Here is a 13999-nt window from a genome sequence, read left to right on the forward strand (position 1 = left end):
CTCCAACAAAGATCGATTAGATTTTCTAAAATGCAAACCAGCCAAGACAACTGACCCTTACCTACCAAGGTGGATACTATTTTTGGAACCTCAGTCTGAGTGGGCACTTGCATGGTGGACTATTAAACCACACAAAAGCAGGTCATTATAGTCAAGACAAGATGAAGCTACCCTGAGGTTTATTCTATGCTAAATATTTATGAAAAACAATGGTCACTGGAAAAACTCTTCCCTGCTGCCCACCTACGATGATGCATGTAATCTGGTCTGTTCAGAGAATTTTTGAACTGAAGTCTGATGTCACAGACTTATTCACATTCACTTAATCAAAATTCCCTGCAGGGAATTCCCTGGCAGTCCAATTGTTAAGGCTCTGAGTTTTCACTGCTGCGGGCCCAGGTTCAATCCCTGTTCGGGGAACTAAGATCCCACAAGCCGTGTGTCATGGCCAAAAAAAAAAAAAAAAACTCCCTGCAAGAGCAGCCTTTACAGCTCTAGTCTCAAAGTGATTTTACAGAAAAACTGACCCCTCAACCCCCGAAGAAATAATGCTCTAATAATAAAGTACGAAGATTAGTAATACAAAAAGATCATCTATAAATGAGACACTCAATAAAAGCCTTGAATACTCAAGACTACCACATAGTATTTTCACATTAATATCCACTACAAAATACTCCATTTTTGCTCATCTCTAAGTCCCCCAAATGAAAGAACTGCCAGAATCATCTTGATATGATACCTCCAGATTCTTAAAAGAGCAATATAGTTCCAAAAACTTCAAGGAAAGAATGATCTAATGTGGATACTAAGCTGCCTGTCAGTTAACTGTTAACTAAAGCAACAACAAAACCACTTCATAAACATCTACTGTCCAAATATCAAACTCAATTTTTAAGCATCACCATGCACTATATAAGTCTGCAGCATTAATTATTTCCACTCTATAAAAGAAAATGCATTAATTGTTCAACTCTTTGGCATAAGTGAATATTTAGCAAAATTCCTTCAATGTTTAAGCTGCTGCCAAACAAAAGTTTATAAATACAGCAATTCTGAATTACTAAATTAGTTGTACCTTGATGAAAGCATATAGCAAGAATCTCAGTTTTTACTTTTCCTCTTGGTTTCCATTCTGTATAAACAGCTGGATTCAAATTTCAAATTCCAAGAGATTCGCTGTTAGGTACATCCAGTTTAAGTTCACCTGAATGTCCATGGTGTTGCACTCATCTTCTAAGTCAGTTCACAATTTATCCTATCTTTACAATCTATACAACTTTTCAACAACTGCCTTGCTATAAGGTAGAGTGTATCCCCTCTGCCCCAAAGTTATAATGTGATTCAAGAAACTGAGGTATACATAATTATGACATCAGAAATGAAAAATGTCAAAATTTTTCGGGGTAACAATGTGGATAATTGAAGTGAACTTCCTAATATTTAAACTTAGGATATTCTATCTTTGCTGCTTTGCATAATTCCAGGAAAGACCATTCACAGCTCCTTATGTGTACAGCGCCTTCTGAAACTTTGTGGTGCACAGCCTAGGCAGTTATATACAGTGGCCCTGCAGCTTACCTCCCATTTGATTCTCCATTATTACCTTAGAAAACTCTACATATTTTCAAAATCCACCAACTTATTAAGTGTTGTGCACAACAGAAACTAAATTACAGATTCAGGTAATTTACTTTGGTGTTTTGGTTAGTATACAATTCAGAATAGACAAGAAACAGAAGACTGATGTTTTAGTTAGAAGTTTTAGACACTGGTCAAGGTAGTCAATTAGCAAAGAGGTTTGGAAAATATGAACAAAGCACACCTAACCTATTTAAGCCAAACAGGGAGAATGCCCATGAAGATATTTCTCATGCCACCTCTACAATGGGGTCTATCTTCAAAGAGCACTTTGTTCACCCACCTTCTCCCTTTCCATAAAAAGACAAAGTATTGGGCAGTTACATAAAAATCTATTTAGTGAGTGGGATTAAGTAAGCACTATATCAAGAGATCTATCATGATCCTTATTAATAGATTAGAACAGGACATAAGAATGCATAAACAATTGTATAGGTGTTAATATAGCTTTCTTTAAAATATTAAATGTAAATCTGAAATACACCTAGAACCTGCCTTAGAACAACCCCAAAGTTTGCTTCTCTCATGCAGTCATCTGATGAGCTTCAATTAAATCCCCTCCCCCAGTAATTTTAACATAAGGAACTACCAAAGGAATTCAATAGACATTAAAACAGTAAGCATTTCTAACGATTGTTAAAAACTCATATTTAATATACTATATGGATAATGCTTTTATTTTAAGTTGAACACCTATAAAATCATTCTTGTTACTGAGTTTCTGTAAGTTTGGTTAGCTATAGGTTTAATTAACCAATATGATTTTTCTTGAAATATTCTTTGTATATCAGCAATATGCTGACGTATAGAAAAAGAACCATTTCAGAAAACTAGGAGGAAAAAACACAGTCACCCATAAAACTTTGAAAACCAAAACTTCCCCCTTTAACGTAGCCATAAATAATGCTGTCATGATCTATTAAATGCCACGTACTTTACAGAATGTTCCTAATTGAAAGAGTCTCTTCAATAACGAGAATTCACCCAAGAACCATTCAGACCTCATCTTTCTTCCACTATGAAATCTCAAGACTGCCTTCATAGTACATACAACAGTACCAGACGTAGTAATATGGAGAAAGCAGATGTGTCAAACATGTAATAAATTACAGACTCTTATACCAGTAAGAGGTGGAACAGCAGATTTTTCTGTACTTTTTAAACTTGGGGGCGTTAAGGGGGAAATTTTGCAAAAAACATTCCTCTCAATGCAAGTGACAACTAGCTAAACATGCACTGAATTGGGGGGGGGGGTGGCACATAAAACTACTGTTTCAGGAGGAATAGTTATTAGAAACCTTTAACGAAAGGTAGAACATGTTATTTCAGACACCATAAGCTCGAGTGCAGTGGCTATATAATAAAGGAAGGTGCCTATTCCTGAGGAAAACGTACTTAGTAATAATGCTGAACAGTGAGTATTAAATCTAAGTAGTGCTAGAAAGGCAATGATGGGAATTCAGGTAATGTGTTATGGAGAGAAACTTGTGAGAAATTCCATTACTTAAAAATAATGCTGTCCCTACCATTAAGTATTTTTTTTGGCTGATGTGCTAAAGTGCACTGGAAACCTCAGAACAGGTTTTTAAATTGGCCACGTCTTGTTAATACACTGCAGTCTTCAAATTTACACAGAGCTGCAGGTCTCCTGGATTTTTTCAAGTGTCACTCATCTAACTGAGCCTGAGAGCTGAGAAATGCCATCAGGTGCTCTACAGTCAGTTTAAAAAACATCCTCTACCTGGTATCTCTGCAGTGATTGTCTTGCTGCTCCCTGAAACTTCTTCATCATCATCTGATGAGCTCGTGCTTGAGTCACAAGTCAGGTCACTATCACTGGTACTACTGTCCTGCAACAAGTTGTATTTCTTTCGTGCAGCAGCCTCCCGTTTCTGCCTCAGTAGCCTGATTCTCTCCTTGTGCTTTTGGCTCCGATGACCTTTAACCCTGGCGACTCGGCCATTCTGTTTATCACTGGATTGCCGGTTTTTCTTGGCAGCCATGGTGGATGTTTCACTTTCAGATCGGGACCGGCGAGACTTGCGCCCAACTGTGGCACCAGACACTCCGGAAGGGTCTCCTTCTACCGCTGTTTCTGCCTGGGAGGGTTCATTCTCCTCTGCAGAAGACAGTGTATCTGAATCAGCCAGGTGACCACTAGAGGAAGGGGAAAGCATGCAGTGGTTAGAGGAGTCACTCTCATAAACTCGGCCAGTTGTCGGCTTGTCACTCTCCGTGGATGCTAACTGAGACTCAGAAGAGTCCCTTCTCAGTTCCATCAACAAGCAGGGCATTGAAGAAAGAACTGTAGAATCCACCACACCATCTTTCGGAACTTGAGATTCCAGTTCTACAGATCCATCTTCCTCCTTAGCTGTCTCTTGTTCAGATGTTTTTGGTGGGACTTCAGACTCAATGAGTTCTTCAACTTTTCCCACTGCCTCCTCCATCTTCATGTCAGACTTTCAAGTTAAATCATGGAGCAGAGTCTAGGAAACTACGTCAAAGATGCAACGGGAAAGCAACCTGTACAAAAACACACAAAAATCAATAAAAAGAAATGGCAGATTATTTAATCAACACAACATTCCTACCTTTCTAAGTGGGCAGCAAAAGTTACCATCATATAGGCCTTTAAAATACATGTATCTATTATTTGCTTGAACAACAGTCAAATTCAGAGGACTTAATACGACCAAAATACTGGCATACACAGCTACTAAAAATGGCACAATATTAATCTTCTATTACTGAACTTGCAAGACCAGCAAGCAACCAAACAAGGATTTTCAACTTTAAAACTTTATTTAACTGTTCAAGAAAAGGATCCTCAAAACTTTGATATAGTTAGCATGTATGTTAACTTTAATATAAATGAAAAAGAATGCTCCAAAAAAACTGGTCTACAACAAGTGAACTGGAATGATTACTTTTACATTCAAATCCTCAAAGAAAGGAAGCAAGGGAGTGAGTTACAGTGGAGTGACATCAAATGTACACTTATGTTAAAGGGAAAAAAAACCCCATCAATTAAGTGCATTTGGCAAGTGAGCAACAAAAGTAATTACATGCATCAAAGCTGTCATTCCTCTCAATAGGAGTTGCTCTAGAGGGGCATTAAGATGAAAAACCTGAATCTGCTGTTTCCTCAGTTCTTCCTAATTCCCAGAAACCTCTCATCATGCTGAATATGATGAGTCTAATGTTTAAACATATGTTTTGTTTCATAAACAATAGCCACTAAATACAGATTAACTACCTTGTGAACCCAGAAAACCTAATACTCTCTATTCTGTGAATGACTTAAGGGGTTTAAAAGAAAACCCCCTACACACATTCTCCACCTCCTATGCTAACTTTAGAACCTAATATCCTTCCCCCACTGTGTGTGCTACAACTCCACTTAATCACAGAGAAACAGGACATAATCTTTAACCACAAGAGTTGTGACCTATGCAGTGCAAACTGGTGGTTTTTTAAGAGGATGCTAACAATGTGCAAAGCAAGTAAATACCTCACCCTGAACAACTGATGTTAAAGAAGGCAATGATCATAATGTGCCATAAGTCACAGACAGACACAAACATTAAACTAGATGGTATGTCAGTAAGGTACAATAAGACATCTCCGTCACTTCATTCCATCAAGTTACTTAATAGTTCACTATATGATAGACAGCAACTAGAAGATATCTGAAAAATCCTTTTATTGATCTAACATGACAAGCCTACATTTTTGCTTACTATAAACATAAATGTTCTATATATCTGGGTTTCTTTCAGGTCCTGTTCTCAGCTGCTGATAAAACAGGCATTCTGATGAAGTTTCCTTAACACATTCATGAAAACCAGAACATTCATGGCCACTGGAAACATAAGTTAAAAACAATCTCATGGAGCTTCCCTGGTGGCGCAGTGATTAAGAATCCGCCTGCCGAGCTTCCCTGGTGGCACAGTGGTTGAGAGTCTGCCTGCCAATGCAGGGGACACGGGTTCGAGCCCTGGTCTGGGAGGATCCCACATGCCGCAGAGCAGCTAGGCCCGTGAGCCACAATTACTGAGCCTGTGCGTCTGGAGCCTGTGCTCCGCAACGAGAGAGGCCGTGATAGTGAGAGGCCCGCGCACCACGATGAAGAGTGGTCCCCACTTGCCGCAACTGGAGAAAGCCCTCGCACAGAAACGAAGACCCAGCACAGCCATAAATAAATAAATAAATAAATAAATAAATAAATAAATAATTAATTAAAAAAAAAAAGAATCCGCCTGCCAATGCAGGGGAAACGGGTTCGAGCCCTGGTCCGGGAAGATTCCACGTGCCACGGAGCAACTAAGCCATGTGCCACAACTACTGAGCCTGTGTTCTAGAGCCCCCGAGCCACAACTGAAGCCCGTGCACCTAGAGCCTGTGCTCCGCAACAAGAGAAGCCATCGCAGTGAGAAGCCTGCGCACCACAACGAAGAGTAGCCCCCAGTCGCCTCAACTAGAGAAAGCCTGCACGAAGCAACGAAGACCCAAGCAGACATAAATAAATAAATAAATAAATAAATAAAATTAAGGGGGGAAAAAAAATCCCATGTGTAGTATATTTCATAAGCGTATTTGTACCATTACTAATTTTTGAGCTAAAAGAAAATAAGCATAAACGTCATTCCAAACACCATTCCAAAAGGAATGGAACACCACTGAAAGCCAACAGACGGAGTAAAAGTTAAACCAACAAACTGCCAGTGTCTTAAATAAAGCATGTCGACAAAAAAAAAAAAAAAACAGGAAATAAAATATTCGTAGATATGCAATACCCCCAGGTATGAGGAATAAAACAGATTTTCTAACTGAATAAACATGAGAGTTGATTCTTTTGTAGAGAATGAAGTTATATTCTGGAATAAAATTTTTCTTAAAGCTGAAATGTCTGAGAAATGTACTCAAATGAAAAATTTGTTAAAATGATCCTTAAAACTCTTGTTTCTTCAACTAAATAAATTATGTGAGTAGCACAAACGAATCTAGTCTGTTTTTCCTTTAAGAAAACATGACAATTATCAATGTCTTTCAATATGACACGTCAATCGATTACCTTTCAACTTCCTTAAATTTAAGTGTTGAGATTTACAGTGACTTCTGCTGCCTAAAAAACAACCAGTATTGCAGTCAAAACCACTTAAATATGCCCATATCAATCACAAACACTGGCATCAACCATAAATAGGACATCAGTTAGCTCATCATGGTATGCCCATACTATGTGGCAAAAAAGAATGAAAAGGTTCTCCATATACTAATATGGAGCAATTTCCAACACATAATGTTAAATGAACAAAAAAGATACATTATACCGTTTGTGTCAATAAAGAACAAAATTATATATGAGTTTGTCTATAGATGCACAGAAATCTCTAGGCGGATACTTAAGAAAATGGTAACACCAGCTGCCTTGGCAAGGAAAGCGAGTGAATGAAGGAACAGGAGTCAAAGACTTTTTACTGTATATAGTTTTGTACCTCTTGAATTCTGTATCCCGTATAAGTTATTACCTATTCAAAACTCCATTCTAACATAAAAGTCTACTGAAAAGTCTTCTGAAGAAAAAAGGAGTTGTGTTTTTTTCTGCTCAGGACAGCAACTACTATTTAGGTCAAATTTAGTCAGTGAATTCTATTAGAATTTCCCCCCATAGTGGAATTTTGTTGTAATTCATAAAACACAAGAAAAAAAAAAAGTCACAGGAAATAGAAATACAAGCTCTGACAAAACTCCCTGCAATGGAATAAAAATGAAGTACAGATTAATCTTCCTAAACAATCAGATTATGTACTGCATATATTGTTTTTGATCAGGGGGAAAAGTGGGATGTTCCTGGTAGAGGTAGTCAAATGTAGTTGGCAGTAGAAATGATAAAACTATCAAATGGGAGCTGCATCCTTGAGATAAAAGTCTCTCAACCCTCTGGTTTAATGTTCACAGTGAATTTACATTCAAGTATGAAATATACAAGATAGCATTTATCCTATTAGAACAGCATTTCCTCCCATGCTGTTCTTCCCTCCAATCTAAAGGCAATCCCCTTCTGTGTATATGTATATATGCGTACATGTATATGTTAGTACAACTCATCCCCTCATCTCCCTAGAACCTTACATTATTGATTATTCCTTGGCACTCATCAACCTCTCACATTCATCTAGACCATCCATTCATTCATTCATTCACTCACTCATTCATTAAAAAATTTTAAAAATCCTCCTTCTATCTACTACTTCAACCTCACATCTCCTCCTCCGGGTACTATTCTCTTCTTTCACAGCCACCCTTATTAAGAGAGTTGTCTAACCTCCCTTCCTCTATTTTCTTACCTCTCACACTCCCTCTCCAACCAAATCCCACCTGACATCTACATCTATCAAACCGGTAACACAGTTCTTACCAGGGTCATTGATGACTCCCATATCTCTAAATCCAACAGAGTTTGGCCTTCATCTTACTGAATGTCTAAGCAGCATTCTATGCCTAACCACACTTTCTCCTCCTTAAACTGTCTTTCTTTGGCTTCCAGGTTTCCCTATTCTTCTGGCTGCTCTTTCTCAGCCTACTTTGTAGGCTTAACACTCTACCAAACCCCTCAGTAGTTAGTCCTTGGGCTACGTCTTCTTCCCACCCACCAAAGTGATCTATTCTCCACTCACAGTTTCCACTACCATCCCTATCCTAGTGATTTTGTTTCTCCAACTTAGACTTTCTCTGAGCTCTATACCAGTCCACTCAAATATCCACTTGATGTCATTTAGATTCACAAAGACAACCAATTCACCACATCAATCTTTGAACTACCCCACTCTGCTCCTTCTCTAGCTTTCCCTAGCTCAGTTAATAGCACTACTATTATCTCAGTTGTTCATATCAAAAACCTAAGGGTTATACTTGACAATGCCTTCTCCTTTCCTCATTGCATCCCATCAATCACTAATTCCTATCAATCCTACGTCCTTAGATTTCTAGCTTGTCCACTATTCTCTATCTCCACTGTCAACCACTCTAAACACAACCTCCATCACTTATTTTTCAATGGAATGACTGAGAGTCAACTCCTGTCTCTCTATATTCAGTCTTGCTCCTACCCACCAACCTGTTCTCCATAGAACAGGCAGAACAATACCTTTACAAGGCAAATATGACATGTTTATATGAGAAAGTATTTTTTTTAAGACTTCACATACTTTCTGTTAAGTATTTTTAAAATGTCCTATAAGGTTGGGGGTGGGGGTTGACCAAGAGGAGAGAGTAGTTAAAGGCAACTTGAGGGCTTCCCTGGTGGCACAGTGGTTGAGAATCTGCCTGCCAATGCAGGGTACACGGGTTCGAGCCCTGGTCCGGGAAGATCCCACATGCCGCGGAGCAACCGGGCCCATGCGCCACAACTACTGAGTCTGCGCTCTGGAGCCCGCGAGCCACAACTACTGAGCACGCGTGCCACAACTACTGAAGCCCGTGCACCTAGAGCCCGTGCTCTGCAGCAAGAGAAGCCACCTCAGTGAGAAGCCTGCATACCACAACAAAGAGTAGCACCCTGCTCGCCGCAACTAGAGAAAAGCCCGCATGCAGTAATTAAGACCCGATGCAGCCAAAAATAAATAACTTTATTTAAAAAAAAAAAAAAAAGGCAACTTGAGCTTTATCTGATGTTTTTCCCTCTCTCTTTAAAAGAATTATATGCAGACTTCCCTGGTGGCGCAGTGGTTATGAATCCGCCTGCCAATGCAGGGGACACGGGTTCGATCCCTGGTCTGGAAAGATCCCACAGGCCGCGGAGCAACTAAGCCCGTGCGCCACAACTACTGAGCCTGCTCTCTAGAGCCCGTGAGCCACAACTACTGAGCCTGAGCTCTAGAGCCCACGAGCCACAACTACTGAAGCCTGCGCCCCCCAAAGCCCATGCACCACAACTACTGAGCCCACGCACCACAACTGCTGAAGCCCACACACTCCAGGGCCCACGTGCCACAACTACTGAAGCCTGCATGACTAGAACCCATGCTCTGCAAAGGAGAGTAGCCCCCACTAGCCGCAACCAGAGAAAGCCCGCCACAGCAATGAAGACCCAACGCAGGGAAAAAGAGAAAAAAAGAATTACATGCAATAATTTTCAAAACCTGGCTGTCAATTCTGGACAATGAAAATGCAGCGTTTTATTAGTCCTGTAATAATTAAGAAACTAAAACAACAGAATTTGAGGACAGGAAGAAAAGTTAAACCATGGTAAGGAAGCAGTACACTGCCTGCTCTGAGGAGATAAGGAAGTGGTAAGTATAAGAGTAAATCAGGCTACTGGGAAAATCTGGAGGGAGTTTGTATCATATCAGACCTCCTTCTTGGTCAGCAAAGCATAATACAAGGTGAAAAATAAGGCAGGTTTGGGGGTTTGTGAAAAATGGAAAAGGGTTTAACATACGCTACAGAAAATCTGACAAAGAATAAAACTGCTAAGTACAATGATTTACACAGGGTTAAAAAGAATTCACAATACTCAATTTCTAAACTATGTAGAAACCATTAACAGAAACTTGAGGTAAAATGTGATTGCTCTTCCCCGCTCAAAACCTCTGTCCACATCTCTAGTTTCATCTTGGGCCACTCACACCCTAGCTCTCTTTAGCTACAAAAACTGTCACAAAAACAATTTTTTCAGATCTCTGGCCTTTCACACTCATTTTGTGCCAGACCTCTTGCTGGCTACTCTTTGCAGGTTATCAGAATAAACACTGCTTCCTTGGGGGTAGCGTGGGTACCTTACAGACTAATAAGATCCCTGTTATATACATATTACACACCTATTTTCCTTCAGGACACTTTGCATAACTGTAGTTAAGTAATCGTGTCATTGTTTAATGTCCATCCCCCATACGTAAGGACATACAAAGGTTTAAAGGAAAATAACAGAAAATTATATAACCACTCCCCCCCCAACTGATTTGTCTGTATGATTAACAGGCAAAAGAGACCTTAGGGCTTCCCTGGCGGCGCAGTGGTTGAGAATCTGCCTGCCCATGCAGGGGACGCGGGTTCGAGCCCTGGTCTGGGAAGATCCCACATGCCGCGGAGCAACTAGGCCCTTGAGCCACAACTACTGAGCCTGCACGTCTGGAACCTGTGCTCCGCAACAAGAGAGGCCGCGACAGTGAGAGGCCCGTGCACCGCGATGAAGAGTGGCCCCCCACTTGCCACAACTAGAGAAAGCCCTCCCACAGAAACGAAGACCCAACATAGCCAAAAATTAATTAATTAATTAATTATTTTTAAAAAAGAGACCTTAATGCAAGAATTATCATCAAAACAAAAGGTGTCATTCTAATCTTGCATGGCCCAAAGATAAACATAATGGGAATCTGTGGAAGTTTTCTTCTGACTACAAGTTTCTCAAGAAAGTAGAAAGCAAGGTCATCAGTTAAGAGTGAGGATAAGTAAGATGGTGGTGAGGCTGATCAGAGGACCAAGTGTGAAACAATAGTGAGAAAGTGAAGAAACTAGGCAAGTACAGTATATGATTTCCAGACAATAATAAGGGCCCACTCTAAGGGCTATAGCCATGAATTTAAAGTGCAACTGGTATACATGGATGTGTCTCCTCCTTTCAAGTTCAGCTGTACAAGTCCAAGTGCAGAGGAGGTAGACGTTGGATTTAACCTGAACTGTAGTTTTGCCAAGCAAGTAGAACAAAGCAAGAAAAAGCAAGTGTGTACAAGAATATGATTTAAATGATCACATTAAGAAGGTATAGGGTAGTGAAAATGTGGTAGGACCAATAGAATGGACATCCCAGTGGAATAAGGGTATACACTGAACTGGAAAGATAGAAGGTGGTAGAGCACTGTGAATGAAATTGAGATTACAGAAGGGTTGCAGTTACTGGTAACTAACAAGATCTAAAATAGCACTCAAAGTGCTGTCCTTGAATGACTGCCTGCAATGAGGGAAGTGTAGAAATTAAGAGTAACTGATTAGAAATTTACAGCAATTTGATATTGTCCTGACAACCAAAGAGCATTTCGATTTCCTAGTATCTGATTTTGACTGTATTTTACCCAAAAAATCCACCAACGATGGATTGTAAATAAAAATGTAATGGCCCTTTACAACAGACAGTTTGAGAAACATAGGTTAGAGTATGACTATGGAAATACGTGGCTGAGGTAGGGAAGAGAACAAAACCATTATGGGAACTGAGTGGGCAGTGTCAGAAGAAGCATCTGTGCGTATATTGAAATGACCAAGAATTAAGACAAAAGTAATAATGGACAAAATGACACTAAGCAAGAAACAAAAATCATCACAATATAAGGGGTCAGTGGCGGGACTTCCCTGGTGGCACAGTGGTTAAGACTCCACGCTCCCAATGCAGAGGCCCCGGGTTCAGTCCCTGGTCAGGGAACTAGATCCCACATGCATGCCACAACTAAGAAGTCCGCGTGCCCAGCCCACATGCCGCCAACTAAATGATCCCCCAGCCACAACAAAGACCTGGCACAGCCAAAATAAATAAATAAAATATATTTTTTAAAAAACAGAAACAAAAAAGAAAGCACAGCCACCCCTTGCAAGGTGAAGCAGTGCCCTCAGGGGAAAGCCAGACTGTTATTAGTATCAGAAGATAAAGGGAAAGTTCAGAGAGGAGGTTGAGAATATTGGTGACTTTGCTGATGATAAACCAAAGTGGAAGGAAGCTGAAGACAGAGGGGAAGAAACAGAACAGGGAATGTGCAGTGCTTTCTGGAGATTAGAGTGCAGGAAACGGGGTGACTAAGAAGTCTGGAGCTTCTTGTGATATTCATGAAACAAAAAACTTATGTAAAGCACTCAGATATTTTCTTTCCATTCTATATAGTTAAAAAATTTGGTGCTGGTCATGACTCAGTAAAATGATTTCACAACTAATAGTTGGCAACCTGAAGCTTGAAAAACACTGTCTAGAGAAACATATGTGTCATAAAAGCACTGTTCTGTGATAGACAAAACAAAAACCAAACATCTATTAACAACAGAACGGTAAAATAAATTGTGGTAAATTCCTCCAATGAAGGAGCATATATAGCAGTGAAACAAATAAAAGACCACTACACAACTATATCAGCATGGATGAATATCAAAAACAACAGTAAGCAAAAAAATAAAAAAGGAAATTGCAAAAAAAACTTACAGTATAATTCAATATATAAAGTGCAAAATTAGACAAACTGAAATGACATATTATATATGGATACTTAGTTGTGCAATAAAACTACTTTAAAAAGCAAGGTAATTGTTACCAAGATATCAGGACAGTGGTTACCTCTGAGTGAAAGAGATGTGATGGATTATGAGTACAGAGTTTCATAAGTATTGTTAGGGCAAGATTTCTGGCTATGTGCAAGTGATGGGGTCAGCAAATCTCCCCAAAATAAAACTATAAAGCAAGACAAAATTGACAGAAACAGCCAATTCAGTGCTCTGGAAATCACTCAAAAAGCATACACAAACCAAAGTGTTGATGCTTGAAAACCTGCAAAATTTTAATTAAGAACAGTGAAAATCTGTCTTGCCTGAGGCTGCTCCCATTTCCCCCCACCTCCCAGCTCAGTAGGTTCTACCGATTGAGATGGGGCATGCCCTGAGGATCTGCCAGTTTGCACTAACAAAGGGGCCTCATTCAGTTTGGAGTGGATGGCCACACTATGCCCTGGGCATTGTAGGTGCAAGTGACAATCTCAGCAGCAGACAAGCAGGGCAGTAATGGGTTCTACTAACCTGAGGATGTAGTCATAAATGAGTCCAGCATATTCTTGGCTGAGGCTGCATGATTATGCAGAGGAGATGCCAAAGGGTCCAACAGAAAGTAAAAGCCCAGGCAGACTTGAAAATGGCCTGAACTTTAAAATGCACTCCCCCAACCACATATAGATCCATCAGCAAAGAAAAAAAATCCTTCCTGGAATTAGGTGTTTGAGCACAACTCTGCCCAAGCATTAGCTGGCCAATAAGCTATGCTAGAAAGGACAAGAGCAACCACTAAAAAGGCCAGGCTGTGAATTTTAAACAGGAAAAAACAAAAACAAAAAAGCAGAGACATAAGCAACAACACACTGCAGGAGAGACAGATTTCACAAATTTACCCCAGTTATCTAAATAAAGAGATAGCAACATTTTCAAAGGGAAAAACAATCAGAATCCAAAGTTGCTACAATATTATCTAAAATGTCCAGTTTTCAACAAAAAATGAAGAGACTTTCAAAGAAACAGGAAATGTGCCCCATACACTGGAGATAAAAAGTCACTAGAGGGAATTCCCTGGCGGTCTAGTGGTTAGGACTCGGTGCTTTCACTGCTGGCC

At 39.9% G+C, this 13999-nt stretch overlaps 1 protein-coding gene across 11 annotated transcripts in view; it reads right to left on the reverse strand.

Annotated features, from left to right (window-relative positions):
- ARK2N (arkadia (RNF111) N-terminal like PKA signaling regulator 2N) overlaps positions 1-13999 on the reverse strand; it is a 110409-nt gene that overhangs the window by 70492 nt on the left and 25918 nt on the right. For all 11 annotated transcript variants that reach the window (XR_014233936.1, XR_014233937.1, XR_014233938.1 and 8 more), the window contains one exon: positions 3383-4167. Coding sequence is in view for 7 of the 11 variants with exons in the window: in XM_082353355.1 (XP_082209481.1) it covers positions 3383-4097 (715 nt within the window). In the remaining 4 variants the exon portion in view is untranslated. The remainder of the gene's footprint in view (positions 1-3382; positions 4168-13999) is intronic.

Source organism: Balaenoptera borealis (genome assembly GCF_965194805.1).
Source record: "Balaenoptera borealis genome assembly, chromosome: 14".
Lineage (NCBI taxonomy): Eukaryota > Metazoa > Chordata > Mammalia > Artiodactyla > Balaenopteridae > Balaenoptera > Balaenoptera borealis.